A 24,328-nucleotide genomic window follows, 5' to 3' on the forward strand; every position below is an offset into this window, starting at 1 on the left:
ATAAAACATTGAAAAGCATTTAATAGGGAAGGGCTTCATAAGATTGCATTTGCACTGATGATTCTAAACTGAAAGTAATCCATTTCCCTAACATTTGTCTTCCAGCTATGGCCTGCTGATCACAAGAATTTTATTCTGTGTATAAAATGTTAACATTTCAAAAGCTGTAATTCCCTAAAGTTACTTTAAAAAAAACTTACAATTTTCAGATGAGTTAGAAGTCTCATAACATCTGCCATATCAGCCAAAATCAGCAAACGTGTTACTGCAGATAGCAGAGCTCGAGCCGCCCGGACCATTGTCCCACGCTTCACAGAAGAGCAAGGATCATCTGCAAAATCCCCAGATGCAATTCTCATAGTTTCTCCTAAGAGAAAATACAGAAACTTTGCAATTAGAAATTAATTACTTTTAAACGGCCAATTTGTGTTCACCCAAAGAGTCGATTTCCACCAAAGAATCCAATCAACTTATTTATAATTTTCATAATACTTGCTTGCAGCATTATACACATCACCACAGTGATGAGAAAATGTTTTGTAAATTAATCTATGTGTATAAATACTTATCACTAGTATTTGTGATTAAGAACTCCAAAGGTTTTATGTATTAAGTTTATTTCAGCCCTTTGAGAGTAATTTTCTGTAATGTCATGTTCAGAAACAAATTGTAAAATTCAATAATTAGATGTAAAATGCAATTATTATTAGAATTTTTACAAATTTACATGCAGGTGAATTTTGCATCAACAACGGAGTCATTCTAAAAAGATTGATCGATTAACATGTAAAGGGTGACCAAAAACATTGTGATACCATTACAGTATCTAATAAGTCTTAAAGAAATTATGATATTTTTGTTTGTTTTTAGATAATAGGGTAGATATAACAACTTTTTGGTCACCCTGTATAATCACAGCAAAAAAGGAAAATTCCCAACATTTACATTTTCTTGGAGAAGCATTTGCTATTCCGAGAATGAAATTATGCATAATAGAAATGTGTACGTGTGGGAGGATGTGAAAAGCACTTCGCTCACTCCACCATTTCTTTTCACAACTCTCAGACTGTCATAATAATCCTTGCATTTGATATAGCATTTTATCATATCTTCAAGACATCTCAATGCACTTCACAGAATATACTGTAAAGTGAATTCAGAGCCTTGGAAAGTCCTCCCGACGTGAAAGGTGTTATACAAATATAACTTTGTTGTTGTTGAATTGACTATGTTTTGTGGGCAAAACAGTCATGGAGTGAATGACCAATTTTTTTTTAATAATTTGATAATTTTTTAAATAATTATCCCCGGAAAAGCAATCAGCGAATTGACTTACAACTAGGTTCCTACTTACGACTGGTAAACAGAGGCTTGTGGAGTAAGGAAACTTGCCTAACTTTTCACATTGCCCGAGAATCGAACCCAGGTGCTCTCGCTTGCGAGTCGAGTCCTCTAACCACAACTCTGCAGGACTACACAATGAGGATGGCTTGGAAATTAAGATGACGTGTTTCTTTTAATTATTAAAGAAAGTTATGGATAACGGCAAAATCAGTTTGTTGAGTTTCCATCTCAGTGAAAGTGATGTGGACTGGACAGTTTTCATGTGCCCTCCATGTTATTAAACTGCCTACAACTACAGGAATAAAGTGTTTAAAAGAGGGAAAATGTAATTAATAATAATACTTGAATTTGACATAGCGCCTTATCATATCTTCGAGACATCTCAAAGAGCTTCACAGAATATACTGTAAAGTGAATTGACTGTATATCTTGTGGACGAAACGCGACAGCCAATTGCACACAGCAGTGTCCCACAAATGGTAGTGCATTGAGTTACCAAATTATTTTTAAGCTACAGGGCTCCATTAATTCCTGCATATTTCATTGATAGGGCAACAAAATCTTGGTTAAACTTGAGAAGCCTAAAAGCTTTTAAAACACATCAGAAATTAACTCACACAATGCTTACTCCACAAGACATTTTTTCATGTTTTGATAACCTTATTATCTCATATGAAATGGAATGCTTACATCTAAACTTTCACAAAAAAAACTTGATGTGCTTTTCCATGCCCAGCATGTCTTTTCCTTCTATAATTCCTAGCTCTTTTTTTCTCAAAACCCACCCAAGACTTGAATGCTATTCTCATATCCTGACTGCCTATTCTAACAACTCAACCGGATATTTTATAATAAAAATCATCTAATTGATCTTTTGCTCAAGTCTGACATTCAAACTCTAGAAAAATAAAGCACAGTAGGACAAGTTAAAGTGTTTATATACTCATGTACAGAATGTTAGAAATACAATGGCTCAATTTAAAACCCTGGTTGGGATTAGGAGATACAATGTAATCACATTAATAGAAATATGACTTCAGGATGGGCAAGACTGGGAACCAAACATTCCTGAGAACATTCTTTCCAGAAGGGATCGAGAAGGTAGGTTGGATGGAAGGGTGGTACTATTAATCAGAGCCTCCTTAATGGTATTCGTGCAGAAGAGTTCTTGTGGATGGAAATAAGAAAGAGAGTAATTGCTGTTTTAGGATTGCAATACAGCCCACTCTATAGTGAGCAAGGAGATTGAAGATGAGATTTGCAGGGAGTTTAGAAAGCTGCTGTAACAGAATGATAATAATTGTGATTTCAACTGTCCCAAGGTTGACTGGAATAAGGAAGGTATTGAGGGGCAAAATTGAGTTTTATTTTTAGAATACAACCAAGACTGCTTTCTTTAGCAATTTCTGTACAGCCCAACATGGAAGGAGGCAGTGCTTGATTTAGTTTTGTGCAATGAAATGAAACAAGTAACTAATCTGGAGGTAGGGGAACAGGATCATAATATAATTAGATTCCATATCAGAATATACAGGGAAAGGCAAGACTTAGAGTTAAGGGTACACCACTGGAAAAAAATCCAATTTTGTAGAGATAAAGAGGGGGGTTAGCACTGATAAATCGGATACAGGTATTGGCACATAAAACAGCACAACAGCAATGTGACAAAGGTGAGATTGAAAGGGTACAGAGCAAACACATTCCATCAAGGAGCAAGGGGGATGCAACAAAACATAGGGTACCATGGCTTTCAAGAAAAATAAAAATGATAATAAGGAACAAGAGAAACGTATGCAAAATACATGTCTATCAATTCAGTGGAAAACTACAAAATATATCAAAGGCATTGAAAAGCAGAAAAAGGGGAAATTACAACATGAAAAAGATTATTGGACAATATCAAAGGAAACTAAAGTTTTTTTTAAAATGTAAAAAGATAGCTCAGGAGGTATTGGGATACTTAAGGACAAAAGCAGTAAATCAGTGGCAGAGAAGAAGGAGATGGCAAAGCTATTTAATGAGTATTTTACCTCAGTTTTCACTGAGGAGATGGGTACTCCCATAATAGATTTAAAAAGGGAATGAGGAACAGATCCTTGGGATAAGGATCAAAAAGGACACTGTACTAAAAGGTTTAATGAAGCAAAATATGAGGAGATTCAACAACAACAACAACAACAAGATTCCATTTATAAAGCGCCTTTCACGTCAGGAGGACGTCCCAAGGCGCTGCACAGTTGGGTCATGACCCGAGCAGGGGGGAAATGGTCAGGGTGAGGGGAAGGGAGGGAGCGAGGAGGGGGGAAATGGTCAGGGTGAGGGGAGGGATGGGAGGGAGCGAGAAGGGGGAAGAGAGTCGAGAGGGGAGCTGAAGGCACGGTCAAAGAGAAAGGTCTTGAGATTGGCCTTGAAGGAGGAAAGGGAAGAAGCAAGGCGAAGGCACTGGGGGTTGGAGTTCCAGAGCCTGGGGGCTGAGAGGCTGAAGGAAGTGCAGAGTACAGGTACACAAGTCAATGAAAGTGGCAAATGCTGCAAAGAAAGCTAAGAATATGATGGGTTTATGCACAGGGGCAAAGCGAACAAAAGTAAAGCAACAATACTAAGTTTGTACAAATCATTGGTTAGGCCAATGTTGTTGTTGTTAGGTCACAACTGGAGTACTACGTTCAGTTTTGGGCAGGTTTATGAGAATCGCTCTGGAAATGAAGGGCTGTATTTATGAGGAGAGAATGGAGCAGAAAGGTTATTTCTATTGATAGAGAAGTCAGTGACAAGAGGACATAGTTATAAGATAGCCACAGAAATAGTGAAAGGAGAATTTAGGAGGAATTTTTTCACCCAGAGAGTTGTTGGGATGTGGAATGCCCTGCCAATTAAAGTGGCGAAAGTGGAGTCCGTTGTGGTTTTCAAGACTGAAGTAGATGGGCATATGAAAGAGAGTGGCTAGAAGACATAGGGGGATAATGTGGAGTGGTGGGATTGAATTGAGCTCCTTGTTCTGTGAGCCGATGCGGACTCGACGGGACGAGTGGCCTACTTTGGCACTGTAGACTTCCAAGCGCCCTGAAACGCTACCCTGCATCAAGTTGTTGTTGTATGTTTCTAGGCTTACAGATAAGGAAACACGCATCAATGTACACTGAAAAAAAAACTTGTGTAAAATATAAATAATGGCTGAAGTCTGGAAGAGATCAAAATAAAGGCTCTTTATACGCCAATGCTTTGACGAGAGTAGTTCTAAGCAAATTTCAAAATGAGCAGAGCATGTGGTGGCAGTAAAGTATTTTTCATAGGAATAGGACAAAGGATAGGATAAGTCATCCACAATCATCCTCACACACATCGAGCACCCAAACCAAGCAGAGTGTACATGGGCATAGAGAACATGATGAAACACTATTTTTTATGTTGTTACGGTCTATCAAATTTGTGTCATTTTTTTTTAGCAATTCACACTTAATTTCAAAAAGAAGAGAGAAGTTGGATAACAGAATGCCACATGTAAAATAAGATACAAGAAAAGCCTTTCAGAATTGGGATTCTAATTAGAGGAAACATTAAAAGGGGATTATCCAGATTTTTTTTAAATGCTGGAATCTTAAATTAAGTATGAATTGATAAAAACTAGTGGCACTTACAAAGCAGGAAATGTAACTGTAGATACAGAACAAATAAAAAATGGCAATGCTTCAAGTGAGACTGAAGGTAAAAATTAATGGTTCAATAATATACTTGCACCATTTTTTGGAAGGGAGGATCTCAGCGAGGAATTCAGTTTTACCTGTAGTTATTGATCTGCAGTTATTATATAAATTAGGTTATTATATAAATTTTAATTTAAATAGAACGAATATGAAGAAAGTGTTTTTAATATCTATTCGTGCTCAGTTAGGTGTTTAACAGAAATCCTTTGCTTTATGTAAGAGATTTCTGAAGAACAATAACAACAACTTGCATTTATACAGCGCCCTTCGTGCAGGCTAGAGTCCCAGAGTACTTCACAGTGGCGGAGTCTGACAATGACCCAGGAGGAGAGGGAACGGGAACGTGACCGTAAGCACGATCAAAAAGGAAGGTCTTTCGGTGGGATTTGAAGGTGGGGAGGGTGGTGGCAAAGCGGGGGGATTGAGGGAGAGAGTTTCAGAGCATAGTGGCTGAAGGCACAGCCATCGCTGGTGGAACGGAGAGCACAAGTGACAAATAGGAGGCCAGAGCCAGCTGAACGGAGGCAGCCGGTGGTGGTGGATAAGCAGGTCAGTTAGATAGATAGGTGTGAGGGAATGAAGTGATTTGAAAGCAAGTGAGAGGATCTTGAAATCACCCACACCTGGCTGGGACTAGTGTGATGGGGGTATGGAGTTTCATGCGAGTGAGTATCTGGGCAGCAGAGCTTTGAATTAATTGTATTTTGTGTATGGTAGAGCTAGGGAGACCAGCGAGGAGAGTATTAGAATAGTCCAGCCAGGAAGTGATGAAGGCATGGACAAGGGTTTCTGCTGCATCAGTAGTGAGGTAAGGACAGAGGTGGGCAATTTGGCAGAGGTGGAAAAAAACAGTCCTAGTCAGGGGATGGATGTGTGCTGGAAAGGAAGCTGGGATAAAATGCCTAAGTTGTGCACAGGTTCAGTGAGTCTGAGGGAGAGCCCGGGGAGATTGAGGAGTTCAGACCTGCAGGAGAGAAGACATTGATGGGATTCAAAGAGTATGGCTTCGGTCTTGCCGACATTCAGCTGTAGGAAATTTGTGCTCATCCAGGTCTTGATGTCTATCAAACAAGCTAACAGGACATCAGCAGACTAAGTAGATAATGGGTGCCATCCGTATACATGTGGAAGTTGCTCCCTTGACTGCGGATGTCATCGCCAAGGAGCATGTAGATGAGGAAAAGAAGGGGGCCAAGGATGGAGTTTTGGTGTACCCTGCAGGTAACTGGGCGGGGGCGATCGAGAAAACCATTGGATGAGATGAAGTGCTGTTGGTCAGTTAAGTAGGACTCGAGGGAGAGAACAAAAAACATATTCCTCTCTGCTTCAATTCTGTCTTCAGTGTTTATAATTTGATAAGAACTTCTTTAAATGACTTCTTCATTTAACTTCTTCATATAAGCAGACCTTATAAATTTAAATTGTGCGTTTTCTCAGGCATTTTCTACTTCCTCATCAGCAAAACCTTCACCAGGGATTAAAATCCTGATAGTTATTAATAAATACAATAGTACATAGGCTTCAGTTACTCATTTTCTTTCAGTAGCCAGTCGGTATTATTAATAGAGGCAATAGCCAATTGAATCAAAGAATAAATTAAAAAACAGGAACAGATTCAAATAACTACTAGAAATAATAAGAGCACAAACTTGATTTTGATTTAGAAGGCATCTTTGTACTGTAATGATTTGAAGGATTAAAAGAAAATGGATTGCATTCTATACTGACCGGATTTCCAATGTCACCTGGGAGTTCTCTTGTTCTTCAGTTGAGATTTCAACTATCATAATGGGATAAACCTTTCTCTACCTTATATTCTTTGATGTGTCCTTTTGATTCTCAATGTCTAGATAAGAATCAAAGTTTTTTGTTGCAGATTTTCAAAATAAACCGAACCTCCAACCTTGAAAACTTTGAACCAATGAATGAACCAAACTTGAGAGCCAATTCAGAAAATTCCTTTGTGTACTTTAGGACTTTTGCTGCCTCCTCTGATTCCACAGTCTCCCAATGTGGTGTCATCTACTATACTTGGTCTGCAAATACAGGATATTAAATACATGCAAGGAACAGGAGACCCTTAAGCACCTTGTTTAATACCTCCTCCATTTTGACCGAACTTCTCTAACAAAAAAAGTCTGCTTCCTGTCCTATTGTCAATTCTGAATCCATGTCTAGCACTTGATAACCAATATTCAGTTGAAAATCTGTGGCATAAGGAAAGCAATTACAACTCCTCTTGTTGGCCATTGTACCAGTATTCACATCCTCACAAATCACACCCAACCTCAGCAATTGCTTCTTCTTGTGTTCTATTTGATAGTGCTAAATAATCAGAAAAACTGCCTTTATTCTAACTCTGCAACCTACTTCCCAATCAATTCCCTATCCTGAAATTTCATATGCCTCAACTTTACTCTATTTGAACTTTTACCAAAAGTTATGTGGAGAGACTAGAAAGCTACAATTGTACTGCTTGGAACAGAGAAGGCTAAAGAGAGCTTTAATAGAGATTTTCAAAATTATGAGGGGATTTGATGAAGTCCACAGGCGAGTGGGTTGGTAACCAGAGGACACAGATTTAAGATAATTGACACAAGAACCAGAAGGGAAATGAGGAGACATTTTGTCCACACAGCGAGTTGTTCAGATCTGAAATGCACTGCCTGAAAGGGTGGTAGAAGTAGATTTGATAACAACTTTCAAGAGAGAAGTGGATTGATATTTGGGGAGGGCAAATTTGCAAGGCTTTGGGGAGACAGCGGGGAGTGGGATTAATTTGGATAGTTCTTTCAAGACCCTGCGTGGGCTGAATAGCCTCCTTCTATGCTATATAATTCTATGATTGTATGAAAAGCTATTTGAAAATCCATGCTGTGTACAAATTGACTACTAAGTCTGCCTACAAATACAGTTACTAAACTTCACAGTAAAATCCTTTGAAGTGATTTGAGATGTCTTGGCGACATAAGACATTTGATATAGCGCCTTCCAAAATTAGGCAAATCTAAAGATAATTAAATATTATTTTTAAACTTACCTAATTTTAAAAATGTTTTGGAATTTAGACGGATATTATTAACTGTTTTTACTTTGATTTGTTTTCCCAGTTTTGAGACTTTTCACAAGCTTTGACTACCGAAATGGACAACTTCAGGATCATCAGGCCATCACTGACTTCACTGACTTCACTTCCTGATCAAATCACATTTCAGTGCAGGGCAATATCTTTAGCATCACACTCCGTACATTGGTCAGAAACTACTGTTACCTCTGTTGCTTATCCTTATCATTTTTGTAGTTCAAAATTATAAAAATATACAAAATGGTGTTGAGTGATGGGAATTCATGTCCCTTGATATGAAGAAAATGACAAACATAAAGAAACTGAAATCAAGAAATTACATAAATTCATATGCATTTCCCCTGTTTAGGAAAGTTATTAAATAAACATTTAAATGATATATTTTATGAAACACCAAACAATTACAACGCTGACACCTGTGCCAGCCAATGTGTTCTGACAGATTTGTGAGCATTAGACCGGTAACATTTGACAATAAAATATGTAAGAATATTGAGGCATTTACAACTAATCAAAACTCACTGTAGCTGAACAGAAAATCTTTGTAACCTAGTTTACTTCAGTTTGAGTGCAACTCAGGAAAACCTATTACAACATAATTATATTTTACATTACAGTAGTTTCTTGTTTGGCTTGACCTTTTGCTTTAATAAGGTTGCCCATACTAACGAAAAGAATGAGTATTTTTTAAATGCAGCAAAAGTTACAAACAATTCCTCAGGAAGAACTTATGTTTTGCATCTGCTGTTATGTCCTTCTCCCATTCTCTCTTAGCTCCCCCAAAATATTTATCTCTTTCTCTACACATTCTCTCTTGAGGCATACACATCCCGTCAATATTCCACAGTGAAATTGTGCTTGACTGGGTCATCATCACCAAACACATCAGAGACAAAGACAGCCATGAGGGACCTTAACTGAAGCAGTGAGTAGGTTACTAAACTCCTGGATCCGTACTGGAAATTAAGGTTTGGCAAGGACTGTCTTTTAAGAGGAATCAAATTTTCATTTTCAGGTTACAATAGCTACTGTCGATAACTTAGGTCTTCAAGGATTACACTAATTTAATCCTTGAAGACTGGACACTGCATTTATTCACTTTATACAAGTTACATATTTCTGTGATTTTTCAAAGCTCTATCAATGATCTTAAGGAAGATGTATAAATGGCTGTCTTTGGAACTCAACCACAGTATGGGACTGGCCACAAAGAGTTTTTGAACCCCAAAGGAGTTTGGGGTTTCCTCTTGTAACTTCCAGGATGGTTGTAAATCCTTAAAAAATAGTTATGCAAGTTTTAAGGTTTGACCCTACTTTTGTCAACTGAAGAAGGAGAAATCTGAAAAGTGGTTGTAGACAAGACATTAACAAGGTTCCGCTCTGTCTGTTCAGGTGGACATTAAAGATCCAGTTTGAAAAGAGAAGAGTGTTTCTCCTGGTACCTGGTCTGCAATCCCACCCAAATAAAAAATTGGTTATTCACTTCAATAGCTTATTGCTGTGAACAAATTATCTGCCACGCTCATTTACAAATAATCACTATACTTTACCGAAAACTGGAGCACTTTGAGATGTTTCCAAATAAGGCACTATATTAAATGCAAGATTATAACAATAATAAGTAGCTCACACAGCATTCCAGTAGGCACAAGGTAAATGTGATTTCTGTCCATTAGCCAGCACATCGTATACTATAAAAATATTGTTCCATGAAAATAGACTTAAACAACTGGGGGGGGAGCATCTCAATGAGCTGCACAACATACAAAATACAACTGGTCATATAGGTAACCATTCCAAAGCTCTGTTTCTCAATCTATTGTGATTTTGTAACTGTCATCTTATATGTTTAACAGTATACAATTCAACTATGCTTGCTTTCAGATTAATCATCTGTCCAATCATAGAAAAGGTCGTTGAGCTTGTTCTTCCCATTTTTAGATAATGGTAGCTCTTTTTCGAATGCAACTCATTATAAAATTATAGAATGTTACAGCACAAAAACAGGCCAATTAAGTGATCAATTCTGTGCCAGAACTGCATTATAAATGTAATATTTCACCATCTTCAAACAACAATTTGGAAAATCAACAGTCAAGTTATTTCTTATTACCAAAAGTTACACATTATGTTGGATCAGGAAGTTAGACAACCACGAGGAGCACATTCATACAAAATTTCAAATACAACCTAAGAAAAGGTAGCAGGTGAACCTCTGTATTTGCTAAATTAAACAACTTATTACATACCTTGCTTCCGTACATCATCTACAGCTGCCAGCAGCTCATCCTTCAGATCCTGACTCTCTTTTGCAATCTGCTCCCCCTTTTCCAGAAAGTTCTGCGTCGCTTGTTCTACAGAAGCAGCTAGCACATGGGCCTTCTTGGATCGGCCTTTCTTTTTACCAGATGGACCCTTGCTACTTGTGTTCACAAGGGTAGTTACCTAAAAAGCGAAAATAATTTCATGTTATATTTTCATTAAAATAGTTATTTGCCCCCAGTGAGTTTTGCACAGAAAAGCAAGTAATCAATATGACTCAGTTGGTATCACTCTCGGCTCTAGATCAGAAGGTTGTAGATTCAAGCCCCAGCAAAATGAGTATCAAGGGCAAGATTTAGACATGGATTTAAAATTGGCTGAAGAGAAGCAAGCAGAGAGTCTTTGTTTGGGAGGAGGAGAAGAGGCTAGAAAATGGAATGCCTCAGTGGGGACTGTATGGAGTGCCTCGTGTTCCTTGTATACATTAATGACCTGGATTTGCAGACCCAGTGGAAGATATTTATTTTGCAAATGATACCAAGATTGGAGGGGGTGGGGGAACTGTGAAATCAGAGGAGGCAGCAATGCACCAACAAAAGAGAGCCTACAATAAGATATCCACATAATGATCCTTGCATTTGATATAGTGCTTTTCACGTCTTCGAGACGTCTCAACACGCTTCACAGAATATACTGTAAAGCAAATTGACTGTATATTTTGTGGGAGAAATGCGGTAGCCAATTGCACACAGCAGTGTCTCACAAACAGTTGTGGATTTATTTTTTTTCCTAACAGAATTATTACCCCCGGAAGACCAATTTGCCAATCGACTAACAACTGGGTTCCTATTTACTGCTAGGTAAACAGAGGCGTGTGGAGTAAGGAAACTTGCACAACATTTCACCTTGCCGGGAATCGAACCCAAGTCTCTGGCTTGTGAGGTGAGTGGTCTAACCACTGAGTTACAGGACTCCATGAATCAATAACTGGCAAATCAAATTTAATACTATTAAATGCAAGGTACTACATACAATACAATGTACTGCCTTTCACGTTAGGATGACAACCCAAAGCGCAGTCACAGTTCCTGATGAGCACCCAAGCTAAAGGTATTAGCCGAGGCGAAAGGTAACCAAAAGCTCAAAACATATAGGAAGTAAATAGGAAACACAAGTACTTAATGGATGGGATAGACCTTGCCAGGGGGAAGCTGAAAGATATCTGGGGGTATTAATTAACTCCTCAATTATAATCAAAAGAGGGAGAGGTAGTAATAAACAAAGCAAATTAGCTAGCCTATATTGCTACATCAATTGAATTTAGATCCTCAGACGATTTCCTCAGGCTGTTCAATAGCTCTGGTCAGGCTGCACCTGGAGCACTGCACACAGTTCTGGTTACCGTGAAATAAAGGGGCATCAATTTATAGTCAGTCAATAAACAAGCAAATGGGGGGTTAGGAGAATTTGTTTTCATGCAAAGTTAGGATATTGAATGCCCCGCTGTTTGTGGAGTCCTGTGGTTACAGCACTCGCATCGCAAGCAAAAGACTTGGGTTCGATTCCTTGCAGGGCCAAATGTTGCGCAAGTTTCCTTACTTATAGGGCAATAAAGCGCTCTGAGACACTACCCACATGAAGGGCGCTATATAAATCCAAGTTATTATATTTGTGTTGGAAATTTGCATTGTCCAGTCCTTCTATTTAAAGATTTTTATGGGCTGAAAACAAAAGAGCTGTTAAAAGTTGCTGTGCAACTTGAAGACTCAAATGCATAAATTGGTTAAAAATATATACAATTTAAAGTGAAAAATGGAATTCAAAGGCATAGTCAAACAAAAATGTATTGTAATAAATTCCTAATGCTAATGCAACCACTTCATACCACGGATTGTTGAGTCCAATGTCTCATTGACCTTCTCAACCTTCAATAAAAACAGATCCAAGGTCTCCAATTTCTCCTTCTAACTATGACTATTTCACCCACAAGGTATACAGTCAATTCACTTTACAGTATATTCTGTGAAGCCCTTTGAGACATATCAACATAAGGCGCTATATCAAATGCAAGGATTATTGTTATTATAACCCCTCATCCCTGTTATCATTCTCATAGACCTCCTTTACACCCTCTCTAAGTCTTTAACATTGTTCCTGAAATCAAGTGCACAAAACTGAATGCAGTACTCCAGTTGCAGTTTGGTCAATGATTTCTACCAACCCGTCCATTTCCCTCCACTTGACAGACACTTATCAATGCACTGACAACCTTCACATCCCAACCCTGCTCTCCCAACCATCAGCGGTCGGGCTTTTAGCCTATCTGCCCCCACTCTCTGGAACTCAATCACTGAGTCTCTTCGCCTTGCCCCTTCAAGGCCCATCTCAAGACCATCCTCTTTGATGCTGTCTTTCGACATCTTTTTCCCCCATCTCTAACCCCACCCTCTTGGCTCACTGACCTCCGGAATCCAACATCCAGTTCGGGTACAAGCCCTGCCCAGTCTCCAGTCCAGTGCCTTGGGATATCTTCCCGACATGAAAAGCGCATATAAATGCAATTTGTTGCACACCTGCACTCCTAAGTCCCTTTGCCCCTCCGCTTCTTGTTGTCATTTAAAATATATTCCTTTTCCTTGTTTTTTTCCTGCTAAAATGAATTTCCTTGCATTTTGCTTCAGTAAACTTAATCTATCACTGTTCAGCCCATTCCTCACATCTATTTAAATCCTATTGACACAGGAAATCATGACGATCAAGATCCCAAAAAGCAACCTAATAATAATAATAAAGGTTGTATGGCTTCCAAACCTTGGTAATTCTGAGGTAAACAACTTAACACTAACTGAACATTTGAAATAAGTTGGAGCCCAGCTATGTGCTGTGTAACTATACATTTAACACTTTAACATAAAAGCTTAATACACTCTACTTTGTATTGTGAAAGTCCTTGATTCATTTTAGTAAATCAAGGATTAATGCCAGTCGGTGAATTTGTATGTTAACTTCTGGGTTCTGATAAGAAAGCTGTTGCCCCTCTCTTCACAGAAGCAGTATTTTAAATGGGCAAGGTCTTGAACTGGCAACAGAAAAAGTAACTGACCAGACTGTTTGTACAGATTACCTGATTGATTAATAAAACATTAAATAAGAACAAAGAATATAATGTAAAACTATTTGGAGCCTCTTTCAGAATCACAAGACTCAATATCAACTTGGATATTCAAGTATCTCCCTAAGACATTTAACACCTGGGAATCTTTTATTTTTTAGCATCCACTAGTCTGGTGGTTTAATTAAATATACATCCACTGTTTTATGCTCTTATATTCTGACAATAGTTGGGATATACTGAGCAGACAAAAATCAAATCTCATGGCAATGTTATGGCCTCATTTACTGAGGTTCATTTCCAAAGGCTATTTTGAGCAAAACGATTTGCATTTAAATTGAGCTTTCTAAGCAAAATAAAATCTCAAAGCATCTAAAGAAAAATACAATAGAGCTAGATTTTTACACCCAAATGTGTAATCTGAATTTGCTCAAATTCATTTATGATCCATAACAAAACAATAATCTAGGCTGACAATCCAGTACAGTGCTGGGGGGAAGGGGATGCATTGTTGCAGCTGCTAACGGTCAGATGAGATGTTAAGCCAAAGTTCAGTCTGTCTGTTCAGGTGGACAACGTGAAAGGTGCTAAAAAAAAATGTAATTTTGTTGTTGTTGTTGGACGCTGAAAATCTAATGGCACTATTTGAATAGAGAAGTACCTCCCAGTGTGGCCAACAATTGTCGATAGCATCAAAGTATTTGAATGCACACTCCACCCTTTGAAGCCTGTGCAGAACTTCCGTGTCTTGTTCAACTTTCAATTGTCCTTCAAACCTCACATTGGTACCTCTGACCCACTCCGCCTTCCCCCATCTTCACAACATTGCCCGCCTTCACCAAGACCACTCCCTTGGGTGCTGAGACCCTTATCCAGGCTTGACTATACCAATACTCAACTTGTCAGACTTCCAAACTCTTCCCTCCACAAGCTGCAGACCATCTAGAAATCTACAGCCTTTCCCAAGCTAGGCTCCGTGAACACACCCATCGTCACCCAGCTCCACTGGGTGCCCACGCGTTCAAGATTCTTCTTGCTAACCTTTAAATCCTATGATTTTGCCCAACCGTAGATCTGCGATCTCCTCAGACTCTGCCGATCACTCCTTCCACTCACTGGGCACCGACTGGTCTTGTTTATGTCCCCCATACTAGGCAATAGGGCTTTCAGACTACCTGCCCCCACTCTCTGGAACTCTATTCCAGAGTCCCTTCGGCTCATCCATTTCCCTAAATAAATGTAAATTTGTGTTGTATAATCCACCAGATAAAATTGGTCATTCAATTCATGGCTGTTCGTGAGACAAATGTGCTGCCATGTTCATCTACAAATACAAAGTCTTTCCTGTGAAGCTTTACAGTATATCCTGTTAAGCACTTTGAGACGTCTTAAGGCACAATACCAAATGCAATGATTATTATTCAGTTATCAATATTTCACCGGCTTGCCACAGAAACAGCTAAACTGAAGCAAACGTTTAAAAAAAAGTGAGCGTTCCAAATGTTAGCTGCATGTTGTTTAACATTGCAATCTGCAACACTTGCTCAATTAGCTCAAGGAAACAAGTTAGGTGTCAGGATGGCCCAATTGGTAGTACTCTTGCCACTGAGTCAAAGGATTATTTGTTCAAATCCCAATTTGAGACTTGGAACTAAAATAGTCTAGCCTGACACTTCAATTCAGTGCTGGGAGTGTGCTACATTTTCAGATCCTTTAGATGAGTTATTAAACCAAGGTCCCTATCTGCCAATTCAGGTGGACAATACAATTCCATGTCAATATTCAAAAAGAGACACAAGTTTCCCCTAGGGTTCTGGCCAATAATCCCCCAGACTAAATTGGTTAGCCATTTCATCCGGTTTGTGGGAAATTGCTGTACACAAAATTGGCTACTGCATTCACCTACAAAATATACAGTCCCTGCACTTTAAATTCTGTGAAGTGCTTTGAGACTTCCTTCTAATGTGAAATGCAAGAATTATGATATGACTGTATAATTAAAGGATTCCAAAAGAAAATAACAATTGTAGTTTATATTTACAAATTCTTTGCATCCAAAACATAAGATTTCTCATTGCACGTTTCTGAAATAAATCAAATGAGTTTTTATAACCTTTATTAATAGTGAGTATTGTCAACTCAAATACAAGACCACACAGATACTACGACATAGGTTAAAAATCAGTGACCTCAAAAATGGTCACATTGGCATTTCAGTATAATGTTTTTTTTCTCTCCAGATATACCAATCTTCCAGCTGAATGCACTAAATTATTGCCTTGGCAACCAAGGCAATTCAATTCCCCAAAAGGTTTCCTTTCCAACCTTTTCAAAATCACTAGAAACTACTACAGCAGAAAAAAATGCCTATAACTTTTACAAAAGAGATGAAACTGAAGAATTAAGAAAATTATAATGTAATTTTTTTTAAAAAGTATTTGGTGAAGACAGATTTCAGATAAAAAAATTCACACAATTTTTTTTGGTTCTCAGTAGTATACAAACCAGAGTTCCATGTATGCCACTTACACATAAATTTCTATGTCTGGATTGGAATTTGAACTCTCTCTCCTGGAAAGACACACCCTGCTTACCTAATTATAGCGAGTATATAGTGCACTTGGTGGGGGTGGGGGGGACACATGAGGGAGAGGGGGAGAGAAAGTAACAGAAAGAAGGAAAGTAGAGGCTGTGATTGACAGAGAGGGAGAGAGCAGGTGAGGGAGAGAGAGTAATTAAGAGAGTGTGCACGAGTGAGTGCACTGAGAGAGTAAGAGTGATTGAGAGAGAGAGAGAGAGAAAAAAAGAGTATGAGGGAGAGGGGGGGAGAGAGAGAAACGAAAGAGAGCAGAGAGAGAGGAGAATTGGGGGCAGCGTTTCATAGTTCACTGTCAGGACAGACAATCAGAGCGTCCCTCGGACTCTGCGGGGGGGAACCGAGGAAAGACACCGAGGCATGCAGCTTCTTCACAGTAAGTTCCCTCTTTCTCCAGTAAGAAACTCCACGTCCTTCACCCCCCCCCCACCACCACCTCATTGTACCTCTGACCACCTGAACCGGCCATTCCCTTTGCCCAGCAAACACCAGCTTGCTTCAAGTCCCCCCACACCATCTGCCCCAAACATCGCCATTTTGCCCCACGCTCTCTGGAGCTCCAATCCCAAAGTCTCTCCGACTCATTTCCCTGCTTTCAAGGCACATCAAGACTTAAGTCTTTGACCATACTTTCAGTCATTTTTCACCTCCATATCTCACCTCCCTTGACTCCCACCCCCAGCTCAGGTGACCAGTCAGCAATGTCAAGCGCTTTGAGACGTCTTTTCAACGTGAAAAGGGCGCTGTATAAATGTTGTTTCTGGAAGGAAAACACAAAACTGTGTGGCCCACGGGATAGTACGTTCAGCACCTGGGCAGCCGAAAAGTTGGACCACCCCAGTTTAGGCAAACAAAATTCATGCAGGCTAGTATTAGAATTTCTTTCACAGAGTAGTGAGGATATGGAATGTATACTATATCAGTGTGAGGAAAGGACAGGTAAATAGTACTGAAAGAGCCAGCGCGTGATGGGACGAACGCTCTTCTGTGCTGTAAATCTCTAAGGTTCTGTATGTGACACGTTAGTCATAGACTGCCATCAGGCTCCACCATACAAGTTACATGTAAAATTTATGTTGCATGCTCTAACAAGTTTAGCTTTGCACACTAATCAGTGCCTCGGGACATCCTTCCGATGTGAAAGAAGCTATATAAATGTTATTTTGTTGTTGGAATCATGGCTTTCTTGATGCAAATCTCTCTTGTATTTAACAACACTCAGGAGCAGGCAATATTGTTCTTCTTCCCTGATGACCAGTTTGATCTTTGTAGCTAGGAACATCTATTTCCCTGTTCTTACTTACAAAGCATTCTGTCACCTTTGCCAATAAAAGGTAGACAATTTAAACCATTCATGTAGTAATTTTTTCTCCACCTGCTCCAACAATTAAAATTCAAAGAACCAAACATTTATTCACATTTTTTCCTTTAAATGTAAAGAAAGCATCACTTAAAGTAGAACCCAAATCTACAGGGAGTACTTTATCCCTGCTGAGGAGTACCCTCTCCACTGGCACAGTTCCTCCCCTTTTCAAAACCACCATCATTACTACGTAATTACAAGAAACCCTCAGTTGGATCCATCCATGCTCCCCACCTACCAACCCATTGTCAACCTGCCCAAGGCTAAACGTTGGGCTTGTTTGTTTATCCCACGTCTCTGTTTACCTAACAGTAAGTAGGAACCCGATTGTTGGTCGATTGGTAGATCACATTTCCGGGGGTAATAATCCCTTCAACAAAAAAAATAAAAATTTGGTCACTTAATCTTGCAAATCTTGTTCTACCCCCAATTATCCTTCAAACCTTACACTGGGGCTCGCACACACTCTGCTTCCCTCACCTCCATAACATCAGCAATCTCCATCACTACCTCTCACCTCCTCGCACCAGGTGCTGCAGAGACCTACATTCACGCTATTCATACTGTTCTATAATGAGTGAACACCTTCAAGTTAGATTAGTCCAGTGTTCTCATCAGACTCCCCAGCTCCACCCTACATAAGCTGCAAACCATCCACAGCTCAGCAACCAACATCCATTGCCACTCCAGACGCCACAAACCCAGCACCTCCATCCTCGCTTGGCTCCACCATCTCCCAAAGGATCAAATTTAAAATTTTCATTGTCACTTTCAAATGCCTCACTCCACCATACCTCTGCGACTGCCTGCAACCAGTTTCCTCCGCTCGCCATCCTGCTACACATCCCAGCTTCTTCACCATATGCTGGAAGAGCTTTCAGACATTCTGCCCTCAATCTCTGGAACTTTTTTTTTTTGAGAGACTTGAGTTCGATTCCTGGCAGGACAAAACCTTGGGCAAGTTTCCTTACTCCACTCGCCTGATAATAATCCCTCAAGAAAAAAAATAATAAATTGGTCTCTTCAATCGATGACTGTTTGTGGGACACTGCTGTGTGCAATTGGCTGCCATGTTTCGCCCACAAATATACAGTCAATTAACTTTACAGTATATTCTGTGAGCACTTTGAGACATCGCTTGAAAAGTGCTATATCAAATGCAAGGATAATAATAATAATTTCAACCCGGAGTCCCTCTGCCTTGTCTCCTCCCTCACCACCGTCAAAACCCACCTTAAGGCACACCAATTTTGACCACAATTTCAGCCACCTTCCCCACCTCCCTCCCCAAATTTGGGATTCCAGTCAGTTGTGTAAAATTCTTCTGACATGAAAGGCACTATATAAAAATATATTAGAGAGAGGAATAGAAGAAAATAACACCCTTATCACACCAAGCCTTAGCACTTGGCCAACCCTCACCTAATACTTTACAGAATTAAGTAAAGTGGGAGAGAATACACATTCCATTCCAGATGGAGGAAAAAAAAATTTCCATGTGCATATATTTGTGGAACTCTGTCTGTTTTAGATACTCTTAAGTGATGGGTTTCCACGTGTGTCCGACATTCAGCTAACCAAGTAAAAATCTGTAAATCTTGAAATTGTTTCCCTACCTGCAACCATACGAAATGTTGGACTCCAGAATTCCAATAAGAAATCTGCACTGCTAGATTGTTCAGATAGATTTGGTAATGGTCTTGGTCACCATTTCCCAAATATTCTCCTACCTTTTTGTTATTTGCTAGTTCATTACTCAAAATCACATCTAGTGCTGCATCTTTTCTTGTTGGATTTTTGCTCAACTTCAAGATCCTTACCCTTGTCTTCAAGTCCCTCCACTCCTCTGCAAGCCCCCTACCTCTCTGACCTCCTCTCTCCTAAAACAACAATTGTCTGGCCTCCTCCTTGTCCCCCGAGTCCTCCGCTCTACTCTCGGGGGCCACTGTGCCCCGAGGCTCTGGAACTCCCTTCCTCACTCCCTTCGCCTCGCCCCCTCTCTTCCTATTTTCAGGTCTCTGCTGAAGACCTTTCTTTTCAATCGTGCCTTTGGTCACCTTCCTACCCCTCCCGCTGGTTCGGCCCCGGGATTCATTACAGTGAAGCGCTCTGAAATGCCGTCTGGTGTGGAGGGTGCTATATAAATCCAAGTTGTTGTACAAAATTTCTCAGGGCCTTAAGCTTAAAATCACTGGTTAAAATTAAGAAGAATTTTGGAAAACCATCTTAAATTCAATATTAATTTGGAATCCAGTTTTCCGTAGTCCAAGGAACATTGCTAATTTTATTAAAAAGACCCAACAACGATTGAAAGCTAAGCAGTAAGTGAGGAACATTTTAGATATTCTTTCATGTCAAAGAAACTACGTACATATATTATATTTATACACAGAGCGAAACCTTGGGCAAGTTTCCTTACTCCACACGCCTAATAATAATCCCTCCAAAACAGAACAATAATAAATTGATCATTTTCAATCCACGACTGTTTGTGGGACATTGCTGTGCGCAGTTGGCTGCCGCGCTTTACCCACAAATATATGGTCAATTCACTTTACAGCATATTCTGTGAAGCGCTTTGAGACGTCTAGAAGATTTGAAAAGCGCTATATCAAATGCGAGGATTATTATTATAAGCTGTTTTTGATGTTATTGCTGCTCTATGTATCCACTTAATATGCATACATACAACTTGTTTTGGAGTCCTGTAGCTCAGTGAGCAATCATGTGATTACTGGCAGGGCAAAACCTTGGGCAAGTTTCCTTACTCCACACACCTGATAATAATCCCTCAAGAAAAGAAAACAAAAAATTGGTCACTTCAATCTACAACTGTTTGTGCGACACTGCTGTGCGCATTTGGCTGTTCTGTTTTGCCCACAAATATACAGTCAATTAACTTTACAGTATATTCTGTGAAGTGCTCTGAGACGTCAAGAAGACGTGAAAAGAGCTATATCAAATGCGAGGATTATTATTATTATTTTGTCAGACCCCAGCAAATGAGATTTCGGAACAGGAAATATAAACTGATTCCATCTCCTATTCGCTTTATAGTTGGAACTGATTTGAAAGAGATCTGCACTTCAGCATAACAACAAGGTACCCAGGAAATGTATTTGAGGTTTGTTTGCCCCAGGCAAGACTGCCACAAAATATCAACTGAAGGAACTGACAGATCTGGGTAGTTAGACAGTTACGTCTCTGAACAGCATGATCACAGGTGAAATGTTTAAAGCAACTAACAGAGTTATAAATAATGCAATTAACTCTCCTCCCCACACTCCAACACACAATTTAATGTATCCCAGATAAGGAGAATAGCCATAAATGGCAAACTCTCAAACTGGAAAAATATTGCGAGCTGAGCTGCCTTGAGAACTTTCTTGTTTTCAATGCATACATGACTTTGACTAGGATATGGTAAACAGAAACTCCAATCTACCAAATATGAAGGCGATGAGCAATAAAATTCAGTATATCAATCTTGAAAGTGAAAAGGCTTGCAGGTGGTAAAACTAGTTCAAGCATGAGTATCAGTAAATAAACCATCAAGATATCAAAATAAATACATATTAGTGTGTCGCTCTCATCACAGAATCAGAAGGTTGTGGAATCACAAAGTCTAAGCTGACACTTCAATGCGGTGCTGGAGGTGTCTGTCCTGCATTGTTGGAGGGGTCGTCTTTCGGATGAAAGGATAATGATTATTATTAGTAGCAGTTTTATTATTATTAAACATTCCTACAGAACACTGATGAAAACTATTTTGTATGTTAATGATATCATGACACTATTTCAAATGGGATATACGATAAGTATTACATCAAACAAGTAGAACACAGCTCTTCTCAGGACAAGCAATATGGAGGAGATCGTACTTGCAAACAAAGGTCTATAGTAGTGAGATACTGCTGGTAGCAAGTGCAAATATACTTTGTTTTGCCATCTCCTGTTCCTCTCTGTGTCTTACTCTACCTTTCTTTCCTTTAATTCCTGTCATTATCCCTCTCCATCTTGATCACATCCCCCTGTAGATCCGTTCTCTGCATCTCTCACCATCTTTACGTCCGCCACTCTATCTGCCTCTCTCGTCACTATTACCTTTTTCACTATAACTCACATTCTGTACGTTTATCTGTTCCATGTAGCTTCCTTGTGTGCAAATGTAGGAGAGCGTGGGTCATGCCGGAAAAACAAAACTTGCACAACAGTTTTAACAGTACAACAAAAGGTTTATTTTGAAAAGGAAGCTTCAGCTTTTTAACATCCTTTAGCTCTCTCACTCACAGCACTGGCCACATTAATCTACCTGATTGCTCACAACAACTCGGTGAGGAACCTCTGGATTTTGTTGGACCCATAATTCTCCTTCAAACCTTTTATCTAGGCTCTGACCAAGTCCACTTTCTTCCATCTCTGCAGCATTGTCCACATCCAACACTATAATAATAATAATAATAATCCTTGCATTTGATATAGCGCTTTTCACGTCGGGAGGACGTCCCAAAGCGCTTCACAGAACACACTGTAAAGTGAATTGACTGTATATTTGTGGGCGAACTATTTGTGAACTATCTCACCTCAACACAGGCAAAACCTTCATCCTTGCCTTTGTCACTTCTAGACTTGAATTTTCCAATGCCCTGCTAATGAGCCACGCTCGCCCCTCCCTCCACAAAATTCTGCTTCTCTTCTTTTTCAATATCCCCATTGATACCCCTTCTGCAGCTTTTTGGGAGGTTCTCTCGATGTGAAAGGTGCAGATGCTGTTTTTTTTGTTGGGGCAGAGCATGCCACATCCTCACAACCATTGCCTCGGTGCTAACTGTCTTGGTTCTAATTTTAAGGCTATGGTGCCTTGTAACAGACCCCTCTACCAAAGGGAAGAGTCATTCATTATCTAACTTAACAGTTCTTTTTCTTACTTTAAGTACCTCAGCCTAATCACTCCTTAACCCTAGTCTCAACCTCTCATCATAGCTAACTGAACCCCTTCAGCCTAGGTATTAATCTAGCAAACAGTAGCTGGAGACCCTACTAGCACAGTGTATCTGCTTCATTTTGAATTTACAAGAAACTGGTCTTTCATTCCTTCAACTAAAACACAGCAATAACAAATGGAAGAATCACATTAAGTGGAGGAAACAGTACAATGAAATAGAGTTATAAATTCTCACAGTCATCGTTGTTCTGGGATCATTATGTGGTGCATAGTTCTGACCTTCGCTGCCAGGGCACAGCAGGCTCCCCTATCATTTATCATTTTGTTCTGCATCGGGGTGCTTCAGCAAATGTCATGTGTACTATTTTGAACAATAATAATTACAATCATTACAGTGTTTCAGTATATAATTAATGAGAATAAAAGTGATGGTTGAGAACAGACATATATCTTTGCGTAAATGCTGGAAATTAGGGAGGAAATGTACTCGGGCTGGGCTATTTTCTGGTTGAATCAATTAGTAATTTACAGCTCTATGTAGATATTTCCTTTCATAATCTGAAATTGTAACCATAATGATCTTAAAAGTAGCACACAATAAGCTGAATTCAACAATGCGCTACATCACACCAAAGTCATAAAATTATTTTCCTGTCTCATTATCATCAGTTAAAGAAAGGCACAGACAAACAGTTAAGGCAGAAAGCTTTCCTGCTCCCGCTTTCATGTAGCGTGCAAAAATTTACAAAAAATGTACAGCACGGAAACTGGCACAGATTGGTTAGACCAAATAGCCTATCGTTATACTCCACATACGTCTCCACCCACTGCTTACTCCTTCCTATACCCTTCTATTCATTCTACTTCATGTGAAAGTTTAGCTTCCTCAAATGCATCTGTACCACAAAATCCTAAAACAAAGAGAAAATCCATCAACTTTATACAAATTAGTTAGAAATAGTGTCTGGTCTGGGCTACCCCACCAATCTGCATTTCATGCTGCTTATATTACACAGGCTGCCCTAGTCCAAGTCACAAGTAGCATTCTTTACATCTGTGACCAGGGCTCTCTACCTCCTTGCCCATCTTAACCTCTCTGCCCCATTCTTTCCTTCAACACTACCTTTCCTCTCACCTCCTCAGTTGTCCTTGCCTGATTTCATTCTTACCTATCCCAATGTCTCCACTTTGTGTCTGCCAGCGGTTTCTCCCCTGCCCCTGCATTGTCACTTGTGGCATTCCTCAGGGCTCTAACTTCAGACTAGCTTGACTACTACTGCATCTCTGTTCGTCGGATTTACCAACTCTTCCCTCCATAAGCCACAGGTTATTCAAACTCTGCAGCTCACGTTCTCTCCCACACCAGGTAGTTACATCCTCACCCGGTTCCATTGGCTCTCCATTCCCCAGATGATCAAGTTAAATTTTCGTCCTCATTTTTAAAGCTCTCCATGGTCTTGCCCTACCATAACTCTATGACCTTCCAAAACTTATCAACCCGCCCATTTCCTGAACTCGGAAGCCACTGACCTGCTTCACATGCTCCGTCCTGCTACCCTACCGTCAGTTGTTAGGCTTTCAGCCTTTCATCCTTTCTGCCCCTACTCCAGAACTCCATCCTGGAGTTCCTTCACCTTGCCCCTTCATTCACTTCCTTCAAAGTCCATCTCAGGATGGACAACACCTTTGGTCATCTTCCCACCCCCAAAACCCTTAGTCCCCATCCCTCTCAGATCCAACCCCTAGCTCAGTTGCAAACACTCAACGATCCAACACCTTGAGACAACAACAAAAACTTGCATTTATTAGCGCTCTTCATGTGAGGTAGCGTCCCGGAGCGCTTGAAACAGCCTCCCAATGTGAAAGGTGATCACTCTAGAAATGAAAGTGTTGTTGGTGGTGGTGGTTTCCTGTACA

General features: G+C 39.8%; 1 protein-coding gene across 1 annotated transcript in view; it reads right to left on the reverse strand.

Annotated features, from left to right (window-relative positions):
• Positions 1-24,328, reverse strand: part of LOC121851394 (catenin alpha-2-like) — a gene marked incomplete at its 3' end in the record, with an annotated part of 409,914 nt that overhangs the window by 366,639 nt on the left and 18,947 nt on the right. Inside the window, exons 3-4 of the mRNA XM_042345224.1 lie at positions 10,383-10,578; positions 201-367 (exon numbers count right to left, since the gene is read on the reverse strand). Of these exons, the coding sequence (XP_042201158.1) occupies positions 201-367; positions 10,383-10,578 (363 nt within the window). The remainder of the gene's footprint in view (positions 1-200; positions 368-10,382; positions 10,579-24,328) is intronic.

This window comes from Callorhinchus milii, unplaced genomic scaffold (assembly GCF_018977255.1).
Source record: "Callorhinchus milii isolate IMCB2004 unplaced genomic scaffold, IMCB_Cmil_1.0 Scaffold34, whole genome shotgun sequence".
NCBI lineage: Eukaryota > Metazoa > Chordata > Chondrichthyes > Chimaeriformes > Callorhinchidae > Callorhinchus > Callorhinchus milii.